Below are 25,786 nucleotides of genomic sequence, written 5' to 3'. Positions count from 1 at the left end.
TTACGTCTCTACAAAGACTCAGTGGAATAGGAAAGATGTTATCGTTAATGAAACATTTGCAAATTCCATCGCAATCGACATTGTGTCTGATGAAAATGATGTTGAACCAAGAACTGTAGAAGAATGTCGACGTAGGAGTGATTGGCCAAAGTGGAAGGAGGCAATGCTGGCTGAGTTAAAGTCACTTGAAAAACGAGAAGTTTTTGGGAAAATAACCCTTACACCAGCAGGTGTAAAACCCGTTGGATACAAATGGGTATTTGTAAGAAAACGTAATGAGAAAAATGAAAATAGTTAGATACAAGGCAAGACTTGTAGCCCAAGGATTTTTCTCAAATTCCAGGGATTGATTATGAAGAAACATATTCTCCAGTGGTTGATGCAACTACATTAAGATTTCTGGTAAGTTTGACAGTCACAAAAGGACTGCAAATGCGATTAATGGATGTAGTGACCGCGTATTTGTATGGGTCACTCGATACGGACATTTACATGAAAGTCCCCGAAGGACTAAAACTACCAGAAAACCACAAGCCTAGACAACTGCTTTCCATAAAACTAAAAAGGTCACTTTATGGATTGAAACAATCTGGAAGGATGTGGTACAACCGTCTGAGTGAATACCTTATGAGAGAAGGATTCAAAAACAACCAAGTTAGTCCCTGTGTTTTCATAAAGCGATTACAATCAGGATTCGCTATCATTGCAGTTTATGTTGATGATTTAAATATCATCGGAACCCCAAATGAACTCGAGAAAACTGCAAAATACTTGATGAAAGAATTTGAGATGAAAGACCTTGGGAAAACTAAATTTTGCCTTGGACTAAAAATTGAGCACTTGAGTCATGGCATTTTTGTCCATCAATCAAACTATACAGAAAGAGTTTTGAAACGTTTCTTCATGGACAAAGCAACCCCAACCAACTTCCTAATGGTTGTTCGTTCTTTGAATATGAAAAATGATCCATTCAGACCCCGAGAAGAAAATGAAGAGATTCTGGGTCCAGAAGTACCATACTTAAGTGCAATTGGAGCCTTAATGTACTTAGCTAACAATACTAGACCCGACATAGCTTTCTCTGTGAATTTGTTAGCCAGGCACAGCAATGCACCAACATATAGGCATTGGAAGGGAGTTCGACACTTACTCCGGTACCTACGAGGGACACAAGACCTTGGTTTATATTACCAACCAAAACAAGATGCTGCTCTCATTGGGTATGCAAACGCTGGATACTTATCAAATCCTCAAAATGCCAAGTCACAAAATGGATATGTATTCACTTATGGCGGCACTGCAATATCATGGAAATCAACAAAGCAGACATTGACCGCGACATCATCAAATCATGCAGAGTTGATAACCCTCTATGAAGCAGGACGAGAATGTGTGTGGCTGAGGTCGATGATCAGTAATATCCAAAAGGAGTGTGGAATGAACGCAATAACATAAGACCCAACCATCATCTTTGAAGACAATACAGCATGTATCGCTCAAGTAACTGAAGGATATATTAAGGGAGATAAAACGAAACATATTGCCCCAAAACTGTTCTTCACACATGATCTGCAAAAGGACGAGGAAATAAATATCCAGCAAATTCAGTCTTGTGAAAATCTTGTCGACCTTTTCACCAAATCACTTCCTTCGAAGAAATTTGAACAGTTAGTTCACAAAATCGGAATGCGACATCTTCGTGAACTATGCTGAGATCAGGGGGAGTATTATATGTACTGCACTCTTTTTCCCTTCGATCAGGTTTTTATCCCACCGGGTTTTTCCTGACAAGGTTTTTAACGAGGAAGTATACCAAAGCATATAATACTATATCGTTGTACTCTTTTTCCCTAGCTATGGTATTTACCCCATAAGGGTTTTACCTAGCAAGGTTTTTAATGAGGCAATAAATACCTTTCTGTATAATAAGTATGGGCATTCAAGGGGGAGTGTTAGAAGATAAATATGAATGCCTATAATTATTTGATTTGATTTCACAATGTTCACACAAGTCCAAAGACTTGTGAACTTGTGTGGCATTATATGTAAAACTCTTGGCTATATAAGCCATGTTACCGGAGCAATATACATAATCAATTTCTCCATCTTCTCTTACTCCTTTATAAAACTTTCTATCGGTAAAACTTTAACAAAAATAATATTAAAAAAATAGTGAAAAAAACGATTAAAAATGCTCTCTACGGAAAAACGAGCGAACGTAAAGGCAACTGAGAATGGTGAAAATCATTCTACTGAGGAACATGATCAATTGATGCGCTCAAACAAAAAAACCGAAAAGGAAAAACACTCAATTCGCTTTCAATCATGAAAATGGCCCAAATTCTAAAAGGGAGGATTTGAATATGGGAGAAGCAAATGAAGATGCTCACGAATATGAGAACCCTGTGTCTCATCAGAACCCTTATCAATAGGGGAATGGTCGATCTTTTAGAGACATGCTAAAGGGTTTTTTCTAGAAAGGAAACTAATCTGCAATCGATCATCCCAATTGAGGTAGAGGATGAGGATGACATTTCCGATGATGAAGAGATTCCTGAGGAGGTTCTTAATGATGATAGATGTCCTGTTATACAACTATCAAAGGAGGAGAAAAAAATGCTGAGAAAACCATGGAAGGATTCTTTAATCATCAAGATGTTCAGTGTTACATGGGATTAATGAGGCAATTGAAAAAAGTGGAATATCAGGGGTGAACTTGCCCTCACTGATATTGGCTGTGATTTCTACATTGCTCGATTCTCAAATAGTGCTGATTATAATTATGTATTATCTCAAGGACCTTGGCTACTTGATGATGACTACCTTACTATTAGAAAATGGATACCAAATTTCGTGCCAGATGAAGCTCCAATTAAGGTTCTCACTGCCTGGGTTCGTATCCTTAACTTGCATGTGGAGTATTTTAATATCAATTTTCTAAACAAGATTGGTACAAATATAGGAAAGGTCCTTCGAGTAGACAAGACCGCAGCTCAAGCGGAGAGGGGACAGTTCACACGTCTCAGTGTGGAAATTGATCTATCTAAGCCACTATTATCAAAATTCTGGCTTAAAGGGAGAATTTGGAGGATACAATATGAAGGCATTCGTATGGTATGCTTTAAGTGTGGCAAGTTGGGCCATGTGGAAGTTGATTGCCCTCTATTGAAAATGGATGGTGAAAATGCTTTAATGGTTGTTCATGACAACCCTCTTCATGGTCATAATCATAAACCTGAAGAATTGGAGAACTTTGGGTCTTGGATGTTTGTAAAGAAGCCTGCAAGGAAAAGGAACACAAAGCCGGAAAAAACAACAGCAGAGGTGGTGAAGGACAAAGCTGGTGGTGCCAAGGTGGGAGATAAAGCAACCCTAGGAGCAGTGAAGATCGCAACTAATTATGGAAAGAATAAGGTACCCGTATCTAATGGAGAAACTCAAGGAAGAGGTTCAAGATTTGATATTTTGCAATCACAAAATGAGGAGGATATGGAAATAGAAAAGGAAGGCAACAATGAGCTGGAAGATTTAGTTGATACCTCAAAGGATAAACTTGGAAGTTTTGCAAATTCTATCCATTTGGGTGATGATTCTCAGCATGATAGACGTATGGAAGATATTCCGATTATTTTCAATTTGAATAATAATCCACCAAGTCAGCAATTTTCCAAAGAAAAAAATATTCCAAAAAAAGTTTTTCAAGAAAAGAAAAAAATTGCAACACAGAAAAAGATTGCCATACCTCTAAAGGAAAGCACAATTTGTTACCAAAAATACAAGTCCAGCACTGCAAGGAATAGAGAATCTAGAGGGTACCTCCGAGGCTAATAAGAAGAACACAGAAGCTATTCCTATGCCTATTGAAGAAACTGAAAAGCAATCACTAAGCCACATTGAGCAATCCCTAGCCATCACACATGTCTCGAACTCCATCCCCAATTGCTGTAACAACTCCTCCAAAGAAGATATTATGTGTGGGTATGCCAATGGATCAACCGTACCAAACAACTATGTGCCCCATAGTGCATGTGATGGAGATGCTAATGGAATCAATGTTACCACCAATCTCAAACCCACCCGGGTTAGTAATAACCGCAAAAATTCCAGTTGAGTTTCAGCGTTTGCTGAATTTAATAACGCTAGCCTATGTGGCCTCTCTACCTTCAATACCAGTTGCTATGGAAGATTGTATCCCAAATTTGAGTCTGAATTCATCACCTATATCATGTATGGTGTGGAATGTGCAAGGAGCGGGTAGTAAGAGTTTCATTACTACCTTAAAAGATCTTGTAAAAATAAACCAACCTAATGTTCTTACTCTTGTAGAAACGCACATGGGTGGGGAGCAAGAAACTAAGATTGCCTCAATAATTGGCTATGATGGTCATACAAGGGTAGATGCAACCGATTTCAGTGGAGGAATTTGGGTTTATTGAAGAACTGCCATAGTCATCGTAAATTCGATTCTAAAACATAATCAACACATCACAATGGAAATCTCTCATGTGGGTGGAGTACCATGGTATTTCTCTGCTGTCTATGCAAGTCCCAACCCTGCAAAAAGGAAAGAACTTTGGAGTGAGATGAAATTTTTTGCTGAAAATCACAATGAACCTTGGCTTCTTGCGGGTGACTTCAATGATACAAGGTTTCCATTGGAAAGAAATAAGTCCTGCCATGAAACGAATAGGAGATCTATCTTATTCAATGAATGGGTTGAGGACATGCACCTTTTAAAAGTGGAGTTTGCAGGGGCTACCCATACTTGGTCAAGAGGCAAATCTCTCAAAACTAGCCAAAGTGCTAGATTGGACCGTGCCTTGTGTAATGATAAATGGGCAGTTAGTTTTGATAAGGCGTCGATGAAGCATCTCACTGCTGTACATTCTAATCACTGCCCCATCTTTATTTCTCCTAATGGGTTACTCCTTTGCAAGCGATCCACCGTCCCTTTCGATTTCAAGCCACTTGGCTAACACACAAAAAATTTTAAAATTTCGTGGCAAAGAAGTGGGATAATCAGGGAGACCTCATGTCCTCTTTATTGAGACTTTCGAGTGAATTGCAAACATGGAATCGGGATGTAGTTGGAAATATTTTCAAACAAAAAAAACGATTTCTGGGTCGGTGTAGGCGGAATAAATTTCAAGTGTTAACCCCTAGCTTGAACCCCACTGTGATCATACGCTAAAGTACGGTGGCGTCCAAAAGGGAAGAAGATAGAGCAAAAGAGTCGCCAACAAGTTTTAGGAACTTGTAAACCGTTCACAGGGTGAAGGTTACACCCCTTAACGATCCAAGAGATCGTTAACTCCATAAGATCTAGAACCAAATAAGGGTTCGGGGATGAAGGTACAAATCCAACCTAAAAGAGATTGAACCTGCGCTAATAATAGGCCTCTACTTTATTCTGATCGTATTCATGTGCGCTTTTTAATTAACATGCAATCAATAGGATTAACCCTAAACCTGTTTATCTATGTTGGTTGAATATAATGCACAAATAAATCTATTATTGGCGATCACTTGAAATTATAATCATATTAACCCTAAACAAGATTATTAATTATCTTATTAAGCATGATTACAAGTACAAATTCCCTTTAAACATGCATAAAAGGTGTGATCAAGCAATAACAATAAATAAGCATCAAGCAACATAATAATCATAATCATGAATAATAATTATAATAATAATCATAATCATCATAAATTATAACAATTATAATCATAATCATGTTCATGTTAATATTAAAGCATAATAGTATCAAGATCCTAGGCATGATACTAACAAGATTAATAACAAACCCTAGCATGTCACTAAGCAATAAAAATCAAATCTTTAGCCCTAACAATTATAATCAACATAATCATAATCATGATACTAACAAGATTATAAATAAAATAATCATCATCGTGAATAATAATTATAAATAAAATAATCATAATCATAATCATAAGCAACATAATAAATAATCAACATCATGAATAATAATTATAAATAAAATAATCATCATCAAAATAATAATAACAATAATATTCACAATCATCATAAATTATAACAATTATAATCATAATCATGTTCATGCTAATATTAAAGCATAATAAAAATAGCAAGATCCTAGGCATGATACTAACAAGATTAATAACAAACCCTAACATGTCACTAAGCAATAAAAATCAAATCTTCAACCCTAACATGATACTAACAATCATAAATATTAGGAAGAGAATAGAAGACATCGCAGGAATCATAATAAGTATATTTGATATTATAACTTTTTCCCTAAACATGATACTAGGAATATCATAATAACAATATAAACATGATTTCTACATCGTAATATCAATTAAAACCATTAAAGCACTTACTTTGATGCCTCGTACCTCTTTCTAATAACAAAATACACACGTTAGTAACTTCAAGGAAAATAATAATCAAACAATTAAATTAAATAATTGAAATAGAGATTTGGGACCAAACCCTCAGAAATTAAAACCTTTCACGTCAGGGCGAAGGCAACTTCGAATATGGCTAGGTGTTTCTAGATCTAATGAATGCGGAATTTTGTATGTGAAAGATTAGTTTAGAAAAAGGAAAGAGAAGGATGATTGATGAATGAGAAGAGAATGAGAGAATTAATGAATGAAAACTAGTTGTAGGTGAATATTAATTGAAACTGATTGTTGATGAGAATTGGTGAGAATTGGTGAGAATTGGTGAATGATTAAGAGATAATTAGAGAATTAATGATTGCGAATGAAAACTGATTGTAGGTGAGAATTCGTGAGAATTGGTCAATGAAAACGGAATTTTTACGTCGTTATTTATAGAGTAAATCAGCCAAAAAGATAAATTAACAAAACAGAGTCTGGCGCACGAAAAACAGAGCTGGCGCCAGACTTGGTTCCAGGCGTCAGGCCTGTTTTTGACGCGTTTTCGAAAATCAGATAAATTTGCCGTACTGTAGGATAAAATCGTATATTTTCCTCGAAAATGCTTTTTGATTTTAATTAAAACTCTGAAAAGTCAACAAAAGTCAATTTATCAATGCTAATTGAATTAGGAATGAAAAGAACCTTCTAGAAGAATCTAGAAGACTAAAACCATTCCTAATTGCATTAGGAATGATAAATCATATTAGGCCCTCCCCTAGATCATTGGGCCGCATATAAGGCTCAAACCGGGCCCAATTCAGTAAATTGGCCATAACTTCCTCAACATTCATCGGAATTGGGCTTATAATATATCGTTTGGAAAGCTCTTGTCAAGCCCCATCCAACTACACTACTATTGGACTCATATCATGGACCAACCAAACTGGATTGACTGTTTTCTTAAAATAAGTTTTCAAAAACAGAGAGAAGAGAAAAGAAATTAAAACTATCCGCAACACTAAACTTTCCACACTTTCGCTTCATTCGATTATGATTCGACGTGAAAGGTACTCATCACTGGGTTTGGTTTTGGGGAGACACAAATGGGTGTCTATAGTTGGATTGCTGGAGTACAAAAAAAATTAGCCATCAAAGCTGACCGAGGCCTCATCAAACTTGAAGCAAAATTGAGACGTGAGCTCGATGAAATTGTAGAAAGAGAGGAATTTCTTTGGTATCAAAAGTCCAGGATCGATTGGTTAAAAAATGGTGATCGAAACACAAGTATTTTCCACTTAAGCACTATCTATTTTTCGTAGGTGGAAGAATAAATTAGAAACTTTGAAGGGAGATGATAACAAACCGATAACCATCTTTCGGCTAACCTAGCCTCCTCCGTCCCTCGGGACCAACAAGGGGTAGTACAGGAATATTCACCTGGATTCAAGATAAATTGGAATTTTGACAGCATGTGGTCAATTATTTTTCGAAGTTATTCGAAGAATAAGGTGAGCCTGAGGTCATTAATCTACCTCAGGATATTTTCCCAGAACTGTCATCCCAAGATTGGTCGCTCCTCACAATCCTATACTCAAGACTCGAAGTTGAAAGGGTAGTTAAGGAAATGGGAGCTCTCAAAGCGCCGGGTCCGGATGGATTTCAAGCTCTATTCTACCAAAACAACTGGGATGTAGTGGCTGACACGGTGTATAAGTCAATTATGCCGATTCTCGAAGGAAAGGGTCTGCCAAACCATTTGAACGATACCTTTATAACTTTGATCCCAAAGACGGAAAACCCGGAACTTGCTTCTCAATTCCTTCCTATTGGATTATGCAATGTGGCTTACAAGGTGGTTACAAAGGTCATTGTTAATCGATGAAGATTGTCCTTCCCCACTTGAATTCTAATACACAAGCTAGCTTTGTACCGGGAAGACAAATAACAGATAACATTATTATTGTTCAGGAAGTCATTCATACCATGAGGAGAAAACAAGGTGAAAAAGGCTACATGGCAATTAAGATTGATTTCGAGAAAGTCTATGATAGGATAAGATGGTCTTTCATTAGAGACACGATGGTTCAAATGAATTTGCCTATTTTCATAATTGAACTAATTATGGAGTGCCTTACATCGGCTTCGCCTCAAGTTCTTTGGAATGGTGAACCATCCCAAAGTTTCAAACTATCTAGAGGAGTTAGACAAGGTGATCCCCTTTCACCCTATCTTTTTGTGATGTGTATGGAATGGTTTTATCAAGCAATTGAGGAAGCAATTATACAAAAGAGGTGGAAACCGATTAGGGAAAGAAGATATGGTCCCTTACTCTCCAACCTTTTCTTTGCCGATGACATCATTTTATTTGCGGAAGAAAGTGTAGACCAAGCTGAGGTAATCCATGATTGCCTTAACCGATTTTGCGAGGCCTCGGGACAAAAAGGTGAGCCTAGCTAAATCCTGCGTTTACTTCTCAAAAAATGTTGAACCGAGTGCTCAAGAGAACATTAGTGTGAAATGGTAACAACCCAAGATCTTGGGATGTACCTAGGTATGCCAACCCTTACAAGTAGGGTAACCAAAGAGACTTTTCAACATCTTTGTGAAAAAATCGATCGAAGGATTACGGGATGGAAGTCAAAGTACCTATCAATGGCTGGTAGAATTACATTGGAAACCTCTACCTTATCTACTATGGCTATGTATTCAATGCAAACAGACAAAATCCCAAAATCCACTTGCGAAAATATTGATAAAAAATTCGGCAGTTCATTTGGGGTGGGAGTGATGAGCACAAAAAGGTACATCTCTTTTCCTGGGAGGCTTTACAAAGACCAAAAGAGCAAGGAGGGATTGGAATTTACTCTGCCAAGCAAGCAAATGACGCTTTCCTCACCAAATTAGGATGGCGTGTACTTTCCGAACCGAATGCTTTATGGGCTAGAGTACTTCGTGCCAAGTATTGTAAAGGGAAATGCAACATGTGTTCAAACCTAAGGCTGGTATGTAAACGTTTGGAGTGGTATAACTTAAAATGTTGCATTCATAGAGAAAGGCACGAAATCAGCCATAGGCAATGGTGTCAATACCCTTTTCTGGAAGCACAAATGGTGCTCTGACTAGCCCCTTAATGAGTTTGTAATGCAGAACCATGAAGTCAGGATTGATTCGAGTTTGGGAATTTGGTCTATTGGAAAGATGGAAATAAAGGCAAATTTACCATTCGATCAGCTATAGCCATAATGCGACATGACACTGATGTAATAGATGACAAATTCTGGGAAGTGGTGTGGAAAGCTCCGGTTCAGCAGTGCATTCGAGCATTTTTATGGTTGGCCTGCCATGATAGAATTCTTGGGAACTTGAATAGATTCAAAAGAAAGCTCACAGATGACCCCAAATGCTATATTTGTGGTCACCATGAAGAAAGTGATTTGCATATACTTAGGGATTGACCTGCAGCAATGGATGTTTGGAATTCTACCAAGGCAACATCAAAGAATGGATTGTGCAGAAGATGGAAAATCCAGACCATGACAATGAAGAGAGTTGGGTCACCTATTTTGGAGTGGCTGTATGGTGGATTTGGAGGTGGAGGAACTGCTACACCTTCAACCGTCAAGATAAATTCCCTATTGATTTTGTAGCCTTCTTACAGGTGCGCTATGATGAAGCTAGAAGAGCTCTTAGAGGAGTGCTAGGTGAGGAACAGGTGAATGCTATTGTAACACCCCAATAATTCTCTCTTTAAATCTGTGAGGACTCTGAACAATATTCAAGAGAATTACTGGCGTGCTACCGCCACGTGTTCAAACGTTAAGGCTTTATCAGAAAACAGCAGCGGAAAAACTAATTCAGTTATAAATAAGTTTCAAAACCAATAACCCAAACCAAATTAAATCATACAACTTGGAACCATTAAGGCCCTTATTCAAAACCCCACAAAATTAGTAAATAAATAAAACCAGAGTTTAAATAAATTCAAACTTATGAAAAGAAATAAACTGCGAATAATAACCAACTCTCTACTCAAAATCCCACAACCCTGATGCGAATGCTGCGTATGTAAGAACCTGTGGTTAATCTGCTCCCCAATATTACAAATGAAAATTGGATCGTCACAGGGTCATTGAAAGGCGAAGGCCATGACCAAAGAGAGACACATAAAGCACGCAATCATCAAAGCTGAGTACATACAAGCTGCGAAATAAATTAAGAAATCCCTAACATGCTACTAATAACCAATCATCATGCATCATTAAATTATAGACTCAACACATGACTCAACTATCAAATTTATTAAGACTTCACTAGTTGATATTAACTAACTCATTTATTTATTTCATTGGATTACGCAATAGACAAAGTTGTCCAACCCATGCTCCATTTGGAACATCAATAAAAGAAAAACTCCATGCTTCCTTTCGGAAACATCAATAAACATCCAACGACCACGGGTGCGACTCCGTGACCGTAGTTATTATGAGATCTCACCTAACTCCTAGTTTTGAAAAATATTTGAAATAGGAGACTCGTAGATCAGACGACCTCGATAAAAGTACACGGCTAATACCCCGTGTACCCCAACCCCTGATTGTCATTACTCCAGAAGTGCACCAATCCAGAATTTTATTGCTCATCCATCTTGCACTTTACGTGATTTACAGGTTTAGACTTGGTGATGACTCATATGCAATCAATACAATCAATCCAATATCAATTCAATCAAGTAAAACAACTTTCCCATTTCAATTCTTGATTTATTAGTGACAAGAAACATTTATTATTTATTCCTTTACTATCTCGGTGTATAAACACCTTGAGTGCATAAGGCACCCCAAAACCTTAACCTCGTCTTATAAGACTTGAATTCTTCCTTTACTCATCCTGTTTGCATAATCATGAATGAGTAATAAATTAATCTTTACACCAATCACATACCTTTGCCTCTAAACGCACCTTGCATAATTAGAGCACAAATAATACTTGCAATATAAAATAGTGCATGTCATACGAAATTCAATGTATAACCAAACAATTTAACCTAGTCATCCCTATACATGATACTAAGTTTTCGATCCGTCCTTAAACATGCACCTAAAAGCAAGGTTTCGTAACTTGTACGTACCTTGAGCAAACGAATTGGTATGCCACTTTACTAACTAGAAATCACCTTCAATAAACTCCTCTCCTAAACCAAATAATAACATCTCAATCAATACCCAATCGTCAATCAAATTTACAGCAATACTAACTTACTTAAAAACCTTCAAAATCAAATTAAACAACAATTTAAAACCTTCCCTTTAGTTAAAATTAAAGGCTTATATATAGTTTTTTAAATTTTCTTCATAAAAACCTTAAAATACACTCTTATACATGAAATTACAGCAAGTTTAAAATTTAATAAAAATCTGAAAATTATTTAAAAACCCCTAATAATCTCCCTTTTTAATGGGTGATTAAACCCTCTTTATAAAACATCAAAAGTAGTACTTAGAAACTATTTCTAGCACTTAAAACTTCAATAAAAACATATATTTATGCCTAATTAACTTTAAACATAATTTGCTTCAAAAAAAACTTTAAACATAATTAATTTTATTAATCAAACTAAAGGATTATATTTTAAGTATAAAAATAATTCGTTAAAATAAAAAATTGCCCGAAAATCATATTTAGAGGTTGAATTTGGCCACAAGAGTCTTTCTTAAAACGTTGTTTCCACATGGAAAACACTACTTTTTCATCAAAATCGGATGAGTTCAGAATCTGATCGGGATTAAAACGGGATTAATATTAACGAACAAAAATCTAAAAATTAAAACACGAATCTACGTGTTTAAAATAATCTGGAATTAAGTTAAACTAATCAGTAGTTATAATCACCAAAATTTCAAAACATCATTACTATAAAAGCCCTAAATCAATTGTTCATAAAAAACCTAAAATCATGATTTTCAATAAATTGAAACCCTAGGTTTATAACTCATAAAATATAAAATTTATAACATAAATATAATCTGAAAGTTATAATCTTTATACCATCAAAATATAATTTGATACTAAAAATATAATCTTTAACTAAAATCAAAACCCAAAACAATTAAATTAACATTAAGCAAAATAATGAAACAAAAGAGGATGAAAATAAGACTAACCTTTTTGTGTGGGAAATTTTTGGAGATTCATGGGGTATTTATAGGAGAGAATTATTGTAGGGTAAAAAGGAAGATTGGACCTCATAAAAATAATGGGTCAATTAAGCAAACAAATGGGTTAGGCTTGTTTGATTGGACATAAATCGTAGAATAAAGGTGCATAAAATAATTTGTTCAAATAATTTTCGACCCAAATTAATAATTTGAAACTTTTGAAATTAAATTCCGGAAAATAAAAAATAAATAAAATAAAATTTATTTATAAAATATTTAAAAAATATGGGGGATTACAGCTATAAGGAAAAAGCAGATATTTGTGGCTTGGCAAGCTCCAGATTATGGCTGTGGTATACTTTGAATTGCGATGGAGCAGTAAAGGGATGCCCAGTACTTGCAGGAGGTGGCGCCATAATTCGTGACTATAATGGTACCTTCATTGCTGCTTTTCACTCGAACTTTGGGCATAGCACAGCGTTTCGAGCAGAGGTTATGGCATTGACCAGAGGCTTGGAATTAGCTTGAAATTTGCAAATTGATAAACTAAAAGTCCAGCTTGATAATATTGCATGTGTTCAAGCTCTTTACAAGAAGGAAGTTCCAAGAGGCGAGAATATACATGATATTACCTACTGCCAGAAGTTGCTCAATGACCCATCTTGGTCAACCAAGGTAGCACATGTATTTAGAGAAGGAAATAGAGCGGCAGATTGGTTGGCCAACCGCAGAGTCATTCACGACTCTCCCTTAGAATATATTTATAATGTTCTGATTGAGTTACGTATAAATCACAAAACAAGGTCAAAGGGATTATATTATTATTATTATTTTATTATTATTATTATTATTATTATTATTATTATTTATTATTATTATTATTATTATTATTATTATTATTATTACTACTACTATTACTATTACTACTACTACTATTACTACTACTACTATTACTATTACTACTACTACTACTACTATTAATATTAATATTATTATTATTATTATTATTATTATTATTATTATTATATCAAAAAACGTACAAAGTCAATCAATTTACAAGAAATTGGTGGGAAGTCGAGATACAATCTGGGCCCCCACCCCTCTAGTTATAGCAAACCCGATCATGCTGAAAATGTGAGCAGCTGCACGAGCACCAATATCCAGAGTTTTAGCGAACGTCTGTACCCGCTTCAGCAACGCAATAACATATTTCTCTAATTTCCCCAACAAAGAAAAGGAGAAAGGAAGAAAACCATATCCAATAGCCCTGCAACGTGCCCCATACTTGTCCCACTTCCGCTGAGCCGTCGCCGACACGACAAGGAACGAAGTCAGACAACCCTGATTGTGTTAAAGGTGAAGACCACGTCAAGTCAATACATACATCAAGGCCTCTATTCCAGGAATAAAGCAGCACATTTGTTGGTCGTAAAGCCCCGTCGTTCCCTCCAGTCAATCCAACGTTAACCTCCTTTCGAGCAGAAATCCCAAACCGAAAACAAATATCAACTAGGGTGTCACGAACAACGTTGTGCCGATGTTTAATACCCACAATCCCACCTATTGTTATTGTTATTGTTATTTGTTATTAGTTATTGTTATTGTTATTACCGCATTATTATTAATATTATTTTATTGTTATTATTATTATACTACATTATTATTAATATTATTATTATTATTATATATTAATTATTTATTATTATTATTATATATTAATTATTATTATTATTATTATCATCATCATTATTATTATTATTATTATCTTTCAATATTAGTTTTTATCTTTAAATATTAATTTTTATTATAAAAAAATTAATTATTAATATTATTATTATAATTATAATTTTATAATAATTGTTATTATTACTACTATTATTATTATATTAATTTTTTAATAATTATTAAATATTATTTATTTATTATTATTATTAAATATTAATTATTATTATTATTATTATTTTAATAATTCAATGTTAATTATTATTATTAAGCAGCTCTAAAGAATGGGGCCGTAGTATGTACTCCCTCCATCCCTAAATTATATTCGTACTTCTCTCTATTATGTGATAAATAAATACTAGAAGTAGGAATATAACTTAGGGATGGGGAGAGTACTACTCATAAACAAAAGCGGTCCATTTTCATGCATTACTTATTGACGGAGGGAGTACTACTCATAAACAAAAGCGGTCCATTTTCATGCATTACCTATTGACTAAAATGATAAGATAAGTTTTTTATCTGATGTTTTTGAACCCAGAAAAATGGAGGAAAAATTATCATCTTTTGCAAAATCATTAACACCTTCACCAATTCAACAACTTTCTTATCTTGCTCAGCGTTGCAACGCCATTAATCTTGCTGAAGGTTTCCCTGATTTTCCTGCTCCTTCCCACATCAAAAATGCTGCTGTTTCTGCCATTAATTCTGACTTTAATCAAAGCAGGTTTTACACTTTTACTTTATTTTCACCCGCCTCTCTATTTTTATTATTTTTCCTTCTATTTTTGACTATTTATTTGTACCCACATTCCCCAAAGTGTCAATTGCTTAGATAGTTTGACCCATGATTCATTGATTTATAATTTATTTTAGCTTCCTCCTATTTATGTAATTAATTGTACCACTTGGCACTGTTTGCATGATAATATGATACGACTAAAAAAGTTTATATACCCCCAAGCAGACTTGACGATTCTAATCCGAAAATTCCGAACTAGAACTAACCCGAACTGACTCTTACCCGACCTAAGTGAAGTTGACCCGAATGCAATCTGTTGCCCAAATTGACCCGACCTGAACTTGACATGAAACTCGAGACAACCCGACTCAATTTAATCCGAATTAATTGACTGAAGTGACTCGATCGTAAATAACTCGACCCAATTACTTTTCACAGTCAAAAAACACATTTTAGGAATTGGTAATACTTTAGGATTAATCCTTGCATAGGGTAACCCAGTTAGCGTACAAGTCTGCAGGCAAGATTGAGGAGTGAGGGGATGGAGGGATGGTTGGTCCCTCCATCTCCCCCCATGTGATGGGGGTTCGACTCCTCACGGCCCCATTCATGTGATAGGATGGGGCCCCCTCCCTGTAGTTTACCGGTAAAACAGAAAAAAAAAAAAAAAAAAAAAAAAAAAAAAAAGTCTGTAGGCAAGAAGCATTGTCCCAAGTAAACAGAGCATACTATGTAATAATCTTCGGGTGCTCGGCACACTCGATCACTAAAAACTAGATATAAGTAGATCCGTTGTTCTTTTTTTTTTTTGACATTTACTACTCGACAATAACGTAATATTTTAGTACTCCCTCCGTTTTTTTTTAAATGATCACTTTGATTTTTGCACTATTCACATGCCATGGTTGACTTGATTTTTCCACCTATATAAAATAAATGTAATTATGTAATATATCATTAGATTCGTTATAATGTCTAATTTCATAATATAATTTTGTTATAATTTTTACTAATTAATAATTAAAAATATTAATGGTCAAAGTTGTGTCTCGACAAATGTGTCTGTCAAACTGATGCAAATAAAAGAAAATAGAGGGAGTACTAGTATAGTTTATGAATCTATGTATCTATCTATTAATTTATACTAAAAGCAAATCCTTCCATGATACTTGTCATTACATTGTGAAAAATTTTCCGCCTCTTTCTCTTTTTTTTTTTTTTTTTTTTTTTTTGGAAGCAAAATTTTTAAGTAAACTATCTAACCTTGTGATATTTTCTTTCTTTTTTGACAATCATATTTCATATATATCCAAATCAAATATTTTTTAATATCTTTTATATTACTTGATGTAGAATTAATATTATTGTTAAACATTGCACGGGCTTTTAACCTTGTTTGTTATATTAGTTTAGTTGTACACTTGTAATATGAAATGATGTAATGACCCAACTCAAACTACTTACCCGACAATTGGACCTGGAAATTAATCCTACCCAAACTGACCCGACCCGAAATGAACCAATCCAAAATGACCCGGCCCGATCTTGATCTAAACCAAACTCAACTCAAAGCGTTGACCCGAAACTTGAATTGACCTGACTCGACCCAAATTTTTGACGATCTGTAATGACACGACACGAATTGATGCGAATGTTTTTTGATCCGAAATGACCCGACTCGAACGACTTGTTTGCCATATCTACCCCCAAGTGAAAGGTGAACACAAGACCCATGGATAATTTTTTTTTCTTCTCATTTTTAACTTTGCGCCCATTGCTATGGCCTATGGGCACAAGAAAAACGGAGGGTGCATTATTTTTTCTTAATGTGTTTGCTTTGCTAGGCTCCAAACAAGCAAAGGGGTAAAAAAAATTGATTTTTTTTTTTCCTAAGACATATCACATGTGGGGTACATCACTACATTATGATCACTCCATGAGGATCATGAGAGTGCGAAATGGTGTAAAATTAGTAAATTACCTTTAGTGTATAACTAGATTAATTCTCGTGCCATACACAATAATTTTTAATAACCATTATTAAACTATTGTTGTATTTCCTCTAAATCTTTTTAGTTGCAACACTATTTTATTTTGGTCCCAATTACGTCCCAAGGCAATTTCTATCATACAGTTAAAATGTATGATACAGGTGGCCATACAGCATGCAACCAAGATATATATATATTTTATTTATTTATTTATTTATTTATTATTCATTTGGTTAGCTACAAGGACATACGTGATAGATTATGATCATGCAACAAGAGAATGTGAGAGGGTATAAAAATACACCTTGGATTATAATGGACAGTGCTGATGGTTTGCATTTTGTTGTCATTAGGAGTTAGTGAGTATGTTGTATGCTTGTATGGATTCGATTATGTTTGATGTGGGACCAACATTAGGTTCAATGCCTGTTAGCATAGAAAGGGATTATTGACTATGCTTAATTGGTATTCCGTTCTAATTTTGCTACATTCACAGTTTTTTTTTTTTTGTGTGTGTCCTGAACTGATAAAAAATGTCTGAATTCAGCGTGGAGGTTTATATATAGCCAAGGGCAAAGGGACGGGGAGGGGGGGGGGGGTGGGAGGGCGCTGGTGGAGGCCCGGCCTCCCCGGTCCAAATTTGTGGCCCTTGATTGTTAACTTTTGGCTCCCCTGAAATTTATTATTTATAGTAACGAAGACACAATTAATACAACAAATGAAGCTTGTCATATTGGTTAGGTAGTGACTCTTTTTCCAAGTTTTGAGGGGCAAAAAAAGATTTGGTACTATGAAAAAGAGATTGTAGTAGATTTTAGTGTTGAATCTTTGATTGATGATTTTGCTACTATGAAAAATCGTAGAGTACGATTCACCTTTTTTTTTTTTTTTTTTTTTTGTAACAATAAAATACTAGTACATTTTAATTTTTTCCATCAATTTGTTGTTTAACAAGTCCGGCCCCCAGGACTTGAAAATCCTAACTTCGCCCCAATATAGCTTATAATTTTTTGGGTTAAAGGTGTTTTTTTTGGATCTAGTATGGAATTTGTAATTTTAGGAATGGGATGCTTGAGATTTGTTTTGACATATGGAGTCTGAATCTGACTATCAATTTATAGACATGTGCAGGAAATATGTGATTATGTAGCAAAGAATGTGAAGGACAAGCATGGCCTGGACATTGATCCTATGACAGATATAGTGATTTGTTGTGGTCAAACTGAGGCGTTTGCTGCAGCAATGTTTGCCTGTAAGTTCAACTTATGCTTGGTACTTTGGTAGAGAATGCAACGCAAGGTAATGCAATGGCTACAAGAAAGACATGTTCATTACCTGGCAGAAATTGCATTACATTGTGTCTCGGTAAACTTAAGGATAATAATTCTAACAAATATTTAATGGAATATACTCCAAATGTCCTGTGTAGTAATTGATCGAGGTGATGAAGTTATTGTACTTGACCCGTCATATGAGACATATGAATCTTCAATTAGCGTGGCTGGAGGAGTCCCTGTAAGCCCCTTATTTTTCATATGGTTTGCTTAAGGCTTAAATTAGATCATGACTCCCGAATGAATGATTATTAGAAGATGGCAAGAACATTTATCATTTGATATTTTATCTTTAACTCTCTGATTTTTTTTTTTCTCCAGGTATTTGTGCCCTTGGACCCTCCTTATTGGACTCTAGACCCAGAGAAACTAATGAAAGCTTTTACTTCCAAGACAAAAGCTATAGTATTGAACAGGTTTGGAATTTGCGGTTCTTTACCCTCTAGTAATCAATTGGTATTTCAGCCTAATTGCTTTGCTATTAAGGAGTTAGGGTCTGTTCTCATACGTTGAAATTCAGTTCAGTTCAGCTCCTAATTTCCTTCTCTTATAAAATATTCATTTCAATTCAGTTCAGTTCAGCTCAGTTCAACTGAGTTCGGTCAATGAGAATAGACCCTTAATGGAGCATTATTGAATAACTTTACAATAGGCTTTAATTGGTCTATCAAAAAAGAAAGAGTGTTATAGCCTGCTAATCTGCTATCGTTTGGTTAGTTGCTGTATACCGAAACTGCTAAATTTGATATAAAATACTGATACAGAACGACAGCCCTCATAATCCTACAGGGAAAGTGTTTGGAGTAGACGAGTTGGACATAATTGCTGAAGCTTGCCAAAAATGGGACTGCCTAGCTGTTACAGATGAAGTATGGGCAGAAAATTTTCTTAGTTCTTACTTCTACTGGCATCAAAATTTGTCTTCGCATTCTTATAGTGTTTAGCTCCCATAAGAGTTATGACATGGCTAATCTACTAGGTGACAGTGAAAATCCACATCTTAATATGTGGTTATTTTTTTTTTTTTCAGGTGTATGAATATATAACCTATGATAATGAAAGGCACATATCCCTTGCTTCGCTTCCAGGAATGCAAGAGCGGACAATCATCACTTCCTCTATGTCTAAAACTTATTGTGTGACAGGTGAGCTCAACTGCCTTCCCATCATGTTATGCAACCATTTTCGTATTTGACACCCTCATCTAGTCATATACAGGGACTAATACTGTATTGTGTCTTCATAATTGACACTCGCATACTGGGATGGATCCATGTGATGAGATTTATGAATTGTGGAGTTCTGGGGTCAATTATATGCATGTAATTAAACCTGGGAATTTTGAAATTTATTCTTGTGAAATTTGTAAATTGAGTTCATCCTGTCAGAAATGGCCATATGCCCAATTTTTTAATCGTGAGGGTTATTTGGCAATAGGCGGTTGACTTGTTTTCTTAGCTTGTTTGACCTGGAATATTAGCTGTTTGGATTGGTTTTTTAAGTGGTGGTTTAAGCCGACTGCTTACAAAAGTGTTAGGCAAAAGTTGTGGTTATTATTCTTTATTAGTGAAAAAGGGGACCAACAAGCCAAAGGCAGGCAAAAAAAGCTAATTGCCATAACACCCCCTGGTATTTTGTTTTGCCCTCATAATATTTATCGGAATCTGCCTCTACTCTTATAGGTTGGAGAATTGGATGGGCCATTGCCCCTGCATGTATTGCTGATGCTGTAAGAAACGTCCATATAAGACTTACGGATTCTGCTCCAGCACCTTTCCAAGAAGCTGCCGTGGTGGCTTTGCAGAGCCCCCCACAATATTATGAGTCACTTAGAGCAGTAAGATTTATATCAGTAAATTATCTATCCAGCGTAGATTGCAAGCTCTTAAACATATTTCTGGGTCTCAAGCATCAGCTTAAGCTTTTGGTTGAGTTGGTCCTTTAACATAATGCGTGTGCAGTTTAGGCTTTGTCATTTCACTAAATCACAAGTTTCTTTTTCTTACAGATAGACTTTGTTGAAGAACTGATCAAACAAGCAGGTGTAGTGGCTGTACCAGGATGTGGATTTTTCCATACAAAGCGTCCACCTGATGGTTATCAAAGAAGGTACATCAGATTTGCTTTCTGCAAAAGCAGTCAGACACTGATCGTTGCTCGCCGTAGGATAAGTGAGCTTCTAAATTTGGCTGGTCATCTCAAGCTATTTCACTCTGAAAATGATCCAGATTCTTGACAGTTGTGTAATCTGTTATTCATATGAATCAATTTTTGTTGCTCTTAGTTGCTACATAGAGGCATGTCATTGAAATTGTACTATTTCTTGCAATAATGCTTTTGTCTCCCATTAAATCTATTTGAATGATATTGTTATAAACCTTCACCTGATTCGGATTCGATACAAGTTATGCCCCGAACAAAGAGGCAAGCTGTACTGCCTACCAACGCTGTCGCAATGACTGAGGCTTGAATTTGAGTCTTCTGGTCAAGCTAGATCAACACCCGGCCTACTAGTTAACCGAAACCAACATTGATGCAGGTACTTCAGTCACTAATTTAGAATGTGTAGAAAATGTTGCCACATTTCTTAAAGAATAGTGATGGCATATAATGAAATTCCCTCGCCTCTCTTTAAATCATGTGTAAAGAAGATGATACAAAACTATATAAGTATTATAAGGGCATCACAATGTACATTGTTGCTCCAAATGAATAAATATTAATATAATCATGAATATATAGTTCAAACATTTTCAACATAATTGCTACTACAATTTGAAATTTTTTCTGAAATTTTTGTTTGCATTGGCATAATAATTAAAGTATCATATGCTCATATATTTCATAATATATGAACTAACATGTGTAATTTTGAAATACAATTAAATTTATACTCGTAATTCATAATTATGAACTATTTGCTCATTTGGAACTATAATGCACATCATTATTATTGTGAATTCTATATTTTATTTAATCTATTTTCGGTATTTGAGGAAAAACAGAGTAAATGTTGTGGATTATGATTACTTCTAATTTGTACTCCTACAAGGCTACAGCCTGCAACCATACCATCGCCAAAAAAAAAAGAAAAAGAAATTGTCAAAGTTCTAAACCACCACCCTAAAACTTTTATTGTTCCCAGAGAAAAGGCACAATTTATGTCAGCAGTTCAATTAGCCATGCAAAAAAATATGGAGAAATAATGATTTTTTTCTTAGGAAATATTAATTAATTTCTCTCTATTTTTTTTACCTCAAAATTGTAGGGTTTTTTTTTTTTCATCCATACATCTTGCTATGTTGGTTTGATCAATTGATCATTCTTACAACTTATTACTGCTTAACGTTATAGGCTTTTGGCTTTTTATTTAGATTATATATGTATTCATTTCTTGACATTCATATGTATTAAAAGTGAATAGAACAAAAAAGAACGAAATGAATACATACATTTTAAAAAGAAATGGCAATGACAATATATGAAGGCAACTACTTTAGTAATGAGGATCAAGATAATCAAAATAATCCCACACAAATGGAGGATCAACAACAGATTGCTCAAGTTCACTCACTCTTGCGCCTTATGAAGATCTCTAATGAATTTGTCGCGATAAAAGAGTACGTGTTGTACTTGTACCTTTGTTTTGATCTTCTAGTATCTTTTGATTTTTTTCACAGTTCAATCAATATTTCTTAATGTTGATCATTTTCTTCCTTGTTTCAGTTCAATGGAGATGTCTCCTCTGCCCGGAAATAACGTTGAGTTTCAGCATGATTATAATGTCGAATTAAGTTCACAGGTAAATTCTATTGTATGTTGGTGACACAAGCATGGGTTTATATTAATTTTGCTTCATATTGATTGAGACTTCGATTATTATTTGTAATAACCATGCTGATAGTGTAAATTGAACTAATAATAACGTTACAGATAATTCCAAATTGATATAATAATAAATGTTTGTTAATGAGATTTGAAAGGAATTGGTGGGTGAGATTTGAACTTGTGACTTTTCAGTCATGTTGGCTCTTGATATCATGTTAAATGACAACTCAACCAAAAAATTAAGGGCTTGTTTGGCATCATTCTTTGTTTTCAATTTCCTGTTTTTTTTTTTAAATCAAAAATCAAAAACAGGAACAAGAAAATGTGTTTTTTCAAAATTATTATAATTTTAATAAGTTCATATAATTTTTGATTCATTATGAGAAATATATCATATACTTTTAACAAACAAAAAACCAAAAAACAAAAAACCACATAAATGTCAAACGAACCCTAAGCTGATGGTTGAAATCCATGGCCAGGATTGAATTATATACTCTATCACGCCCCTCACATGAGAGCCCTTTAGGCTTGGGGTGTGGATGCGACATGTGGGCCCCACATACCCAGAATATTCTACTTGAAAGTGGGACGAGAAGGATGAGATTTGATCTTGCGACCTTTATGTCATGGACTTCAATTTTTATACTCTATCATTAGCTAATAGCTTTATCTATTATACTATTATTGTTTCATGACTTTAGGTTGATGAATTTAGCCAAGGAATGAAAGCAACTGATCTTCTAATGTCTCTTTCTTTGTCCGCGGACACTACCAAGCATAAAATCGAGGAGTTGGCTGAGAAAGCAATGGATGAAGTAACAAAAATGTTCGTGGAAGGAGATCCCTTATGGCAACATGATTTGGATAAAGGAATGGAGGTCCTTAACATGGTTGAGTATAATAGGAAATTTAACTCTAACTTAGACACCACATTGGATGAGATTATTAAATCATCGCGGTAGATGCTCCTTTAGACCTCCCTAACTTTGATGAAATTATCGTTACTAACAACAACAATAATAAGCCATCCAAGGAAGAAGATATTGTCGTGGAAGAACAGAACAAGTCCTTGAACAATGTTCATCATGGCTCGCGAGAAGTTAATTATGTACACATGCCTGCAATAAGTATAGTCGAAATCTTAATGGATGTGGTATGTTGATTACTTCTTAGCTTAGAGTAATTATTTTAATCTAATGAAATTTATCTTAATTAGTTAACATATGGTTTGTTTTCTTAGAGACTTTGGTCATTTGTGTTTTCTGAAATGCTCTCAAGGGCTACTGTCCTAGGAAGTATATCACCCGGAACACCAGAAACCTTTGATGGAGCCCTGCAATTGGTAATTCAATTCTCACTTTTCTTGTGTTATCGAGTTTTTAGCTGTTTATGTGTCTCTCATTCATTAGGGGTTATGAGAGGATTGCATAGCTAACGCGGTAACCTGTTGTATAAATCTTACATACTACAGAAATCGCTTTAAAGCATTAATTTTGGTTATGATTTGTGTAGATGTCAGCTGAGTACCATGCTCCCTCTCCTCTTCTTGTAACAAGGCAGAGTTGCTTTGCAAGATACTGCAAAGAGTTGTCCTCCAACACGTGGGCAATCGTCGACATTTCATTAGAAAGTTTGATAGACAATCCACTTATGAACTGCAAAAGAAGACCTTCAGGCTGCTTAATTCAAGGCTTACCTGATGGAAATACTCAGGCAAGATTTTATATATTGCAATGTACATAACATAACATATAATCTTGTTTTAGTCCATAAATATAAACTAAATCTTATATTGTTTTTCGGTGTTTGTATAGGTGACTTGGATTGAGCATACAGAAGCCGAAATTGCGTCAGTTCATCCATTATTCAAGTCACTAGTCAGCTCAGGAATTGTTTTTAGTGCAAAGCAATGGGTTGATACATTATCGCGACAATGTCAGCACCTTGACATGTTAATACAATATAGTCTTAATACTCTAATTAAAGGTAATGATAATCAAATTCTAAGCTCCCCTGCACCCTCCTCTTGTTACCAAAGCCGCCTAATTTAATTATATTATAGCTTGTACATGATGCTTATGTTAAAGCAGAGGTAAGTCCATTTCGAGTGGAGAGGTTGCTGAGGCTAGCAGAGAGGATGAGAAGAGGATTCTACGGTGCTACTAGTGCTACCGAAGGGAATGGTTACAAGCCTATATCGATTAAAGGAGGAGACGACATTTTAATCAAGACGTTAAATAGTGATGATCAAAGCCCTGCCTTATTGACTGTGACTACATCCTCCTGGTTTCCCTTCTCTGCTAAGAAAGTATTTAGCTTCTTGGGCAATGACAAAAACCGAACCAAGGTACGTAGTTATGAACTTATTATTGGTTATTATTCAAGAATGTGTTAAATTCCTCCTTGTATTTATGCATGATATATAGCATTGCATAGTTGCTTTGCCTATAATTACATACTGTTATGCTGTAGTGGGATGCGAGGAAGTATTCCATGTCCACAGTGGTCAAGGTCCAGAAGACATTGTTTCCATTACCAAAATGGTGGTATGTTGACTACATTACAAGTTAATTCAGTACATTTTTTGTAAGGAATTGTTACATATATTCCTAAGAATATACAACAGTATAACTGTTCTCTGCTCTTGGAAAATTGTAGGATGGTAAAGGGAGAATTGACACTTTTTTTCTACAAGAAAAACATGAAAGCGCGGTAGCCTCATACGTGCTCTTCTCACCCATGACTTATGACTCCCTCGCTACATTATCGAGCCATGGAGACATCGATGAAATACCTCTTTTGCCTTCTAGATTCGCGATATACTTTCTAACAAGGATCCTAGTCAAGCAGAGGAGGATGCAGGAAGCATAGTGACTGTTTCGTTTCAGCTTTTAGATAAATCATCAAGGGCACAAAATGTCCCTAAAAGATCTATACGTAAGTTGTATAATCTTGTAAATGGTGCACTTTCTTCTATCAGGGCTGCATTATTTGAGGCCCCTGCTAGTGTAGAAGGATCCTTGTTGTTAATTAAAAATCATTGAATTTCGTCGTGTTAAACTACTTATCCATTTTACTCCCTCCGTTTCACTAAAATGGTTACACTTTACTTTTTGAGATTAAGTTTGAAATCTCTAACCTTATATTGCTCACTCTTTGATACAAACAAGTGGAAATATCATCAATGGTAATCATTGGAGTTGACAATAGTTTATTAAGGCTCGTGTGGTACATATTAACTTTTTTTTTTTTTTTTTTTTTGTAATAAGGACCTTGACTAGACCTCAACCCTTACGGTTTTTTGGTTCAATAACTGCGGGCCAGACACTTGAGAGTAGAAGGGAGGGGAAGGAATTTCCTACACGCACCTCACTTGGTAGTTGGTAGGATTTAAACCCCCTACCTCTACGATTATTTGAGATAAGAAACTTATAAAATGAGTCAACACTTTGTTAGTCTTACCTTTATATATTTTCATTTACAATGTTGTAATTATAAAAATTGATTTTAACATTTAACATCCTTATTAGTAGTTTGCTCTAATTGCAATGTATTAAATCATGGATAGCAATTTTTGCATTTTAGCCTAAAATCAAATGATTCACATCATTCCACCCTAAAATCTCATACACA

At 35.1% G+C, this 25,786-nt stretch overlaps 2 protein-coding genes across 2 annotated transcripts; both read left to right on the top strand.

Annotated features, from left to right (window-relative positions):
• The first annotated feature begins 14,734 nt into the window (after positions 1-14,734).
• Positions 14,735-20,694, top strand: LOC110727989 (kynurenine--oxoglutarate transaminase 1-like). The gene is made up of 8 exons (XM_021907589.1): positions 14,735-14,982; positions 18,110-18,240; positions 18,418-18,503; positions 18,644-18,738; positions 19,095-19,191; positions 19,353-19,467; positions 20,005-20,159; positions 20,331-20,694. Exons 1-8 carry the CDS (start codon positions 14,801-14,803, stop codon positions 20,556-20,558), a joined length of 1,089 nt encoding a protein of 362 aa, XP_021763281.1. The 5' UTR covers positions 14,735-14,800; the 3' UTR covers positions 20,559-20,694.
• Positions 20,695-21,787: 1,093 nt separating this feature from the next.
• On the top strand, positions 21,788-25,197 carry LOC110727673 (homeobox-leucine zipper protein PROTODERMAL FACTOR 2-like). Its single transcript, XM_021907253.1, has 10 exons — positions 21,788-21,942; positions 22,049-22,124; positions 22,855-23,031; positions 23,394-23,495; positions 23,666-23,866; positions 23,968-24,139; positions 24,244-24,500; positions 24,626-24,699; positions 24,812-24,815; positions 24,964-25,197. The coding sequence occupies exons 1-10, from the start codon at positions 21,788-21,790 to the stop codon at positions 25,195-25,197; spliced, it is 1,452 nt and encodes a 483-aa protein (XP_021762945.1).
• Positions 25,198-25,786: the final 589 nt, after the last annotated feature.

Source organism: Chenopodium quinoa, unplaced genomic scaffold (genome assembly GCF_001683475.1).
Source record: "Chenopodium quinoa cultivar QQ74 unplaced genomic scaffold, ASM168347v1, whole genome shotgun sequence".
In the NCBI taxonomy this organism is placed as follows: Eukaryota; Viridiplantae; Streptophyta; class Magnoliopsida; order Caryophyllales; family Amaranthaceae; genus Chenopodium; species Chenopodium quinoa.
This window is presented reverse-complemented; position numbering and strand designations above follow the sequence as displayed.

Bases quoted from the DNA above. Each gene is read 5' to 3' on its own strand.
- LOC110727989 (XM_021907589.1), top strand. From the start codon at position 14,801: ATGGAGGAAAAATTATCATCTTTTGCAAAATCATTAACACCTTCACCA. The intron at 18,739-19,094 runs GTTTGGAATTTG...ACAGAACGACAG, and splicing joins AAAGCTATAGTATTGAACAG to CCCTCATAATCCTACAGGGA. The intron at 20,160-20,330 runs GTAAGATTTATA...TTTTTCTTACAG, and splicing joins ATTATGAGTCACTTAGAGCA to ATAGACTTTGTTGAAGAACT.
- LOC110727673 (XM_021907253.1), top strand. From the start codon at position 21,788: ATGGCAATGACAATATATGAAGGCAACTACTTTAGTAATGAGGATCAA. The intron at 23,867-23,967 runs GCAAGATTTTAT...GTGTTTGTATAG, and splicing joins TACCTGATGGAAATACTCAG to GTGACTTGGATTGAGCATAC. The intron at 24,140-24,243 runs GTAATGATAATC...ATGTTAAAGCAG, and splicing joins TCTTAATACTCTAATTAAAG to AGGTAAGTCCATTTCGAGTG.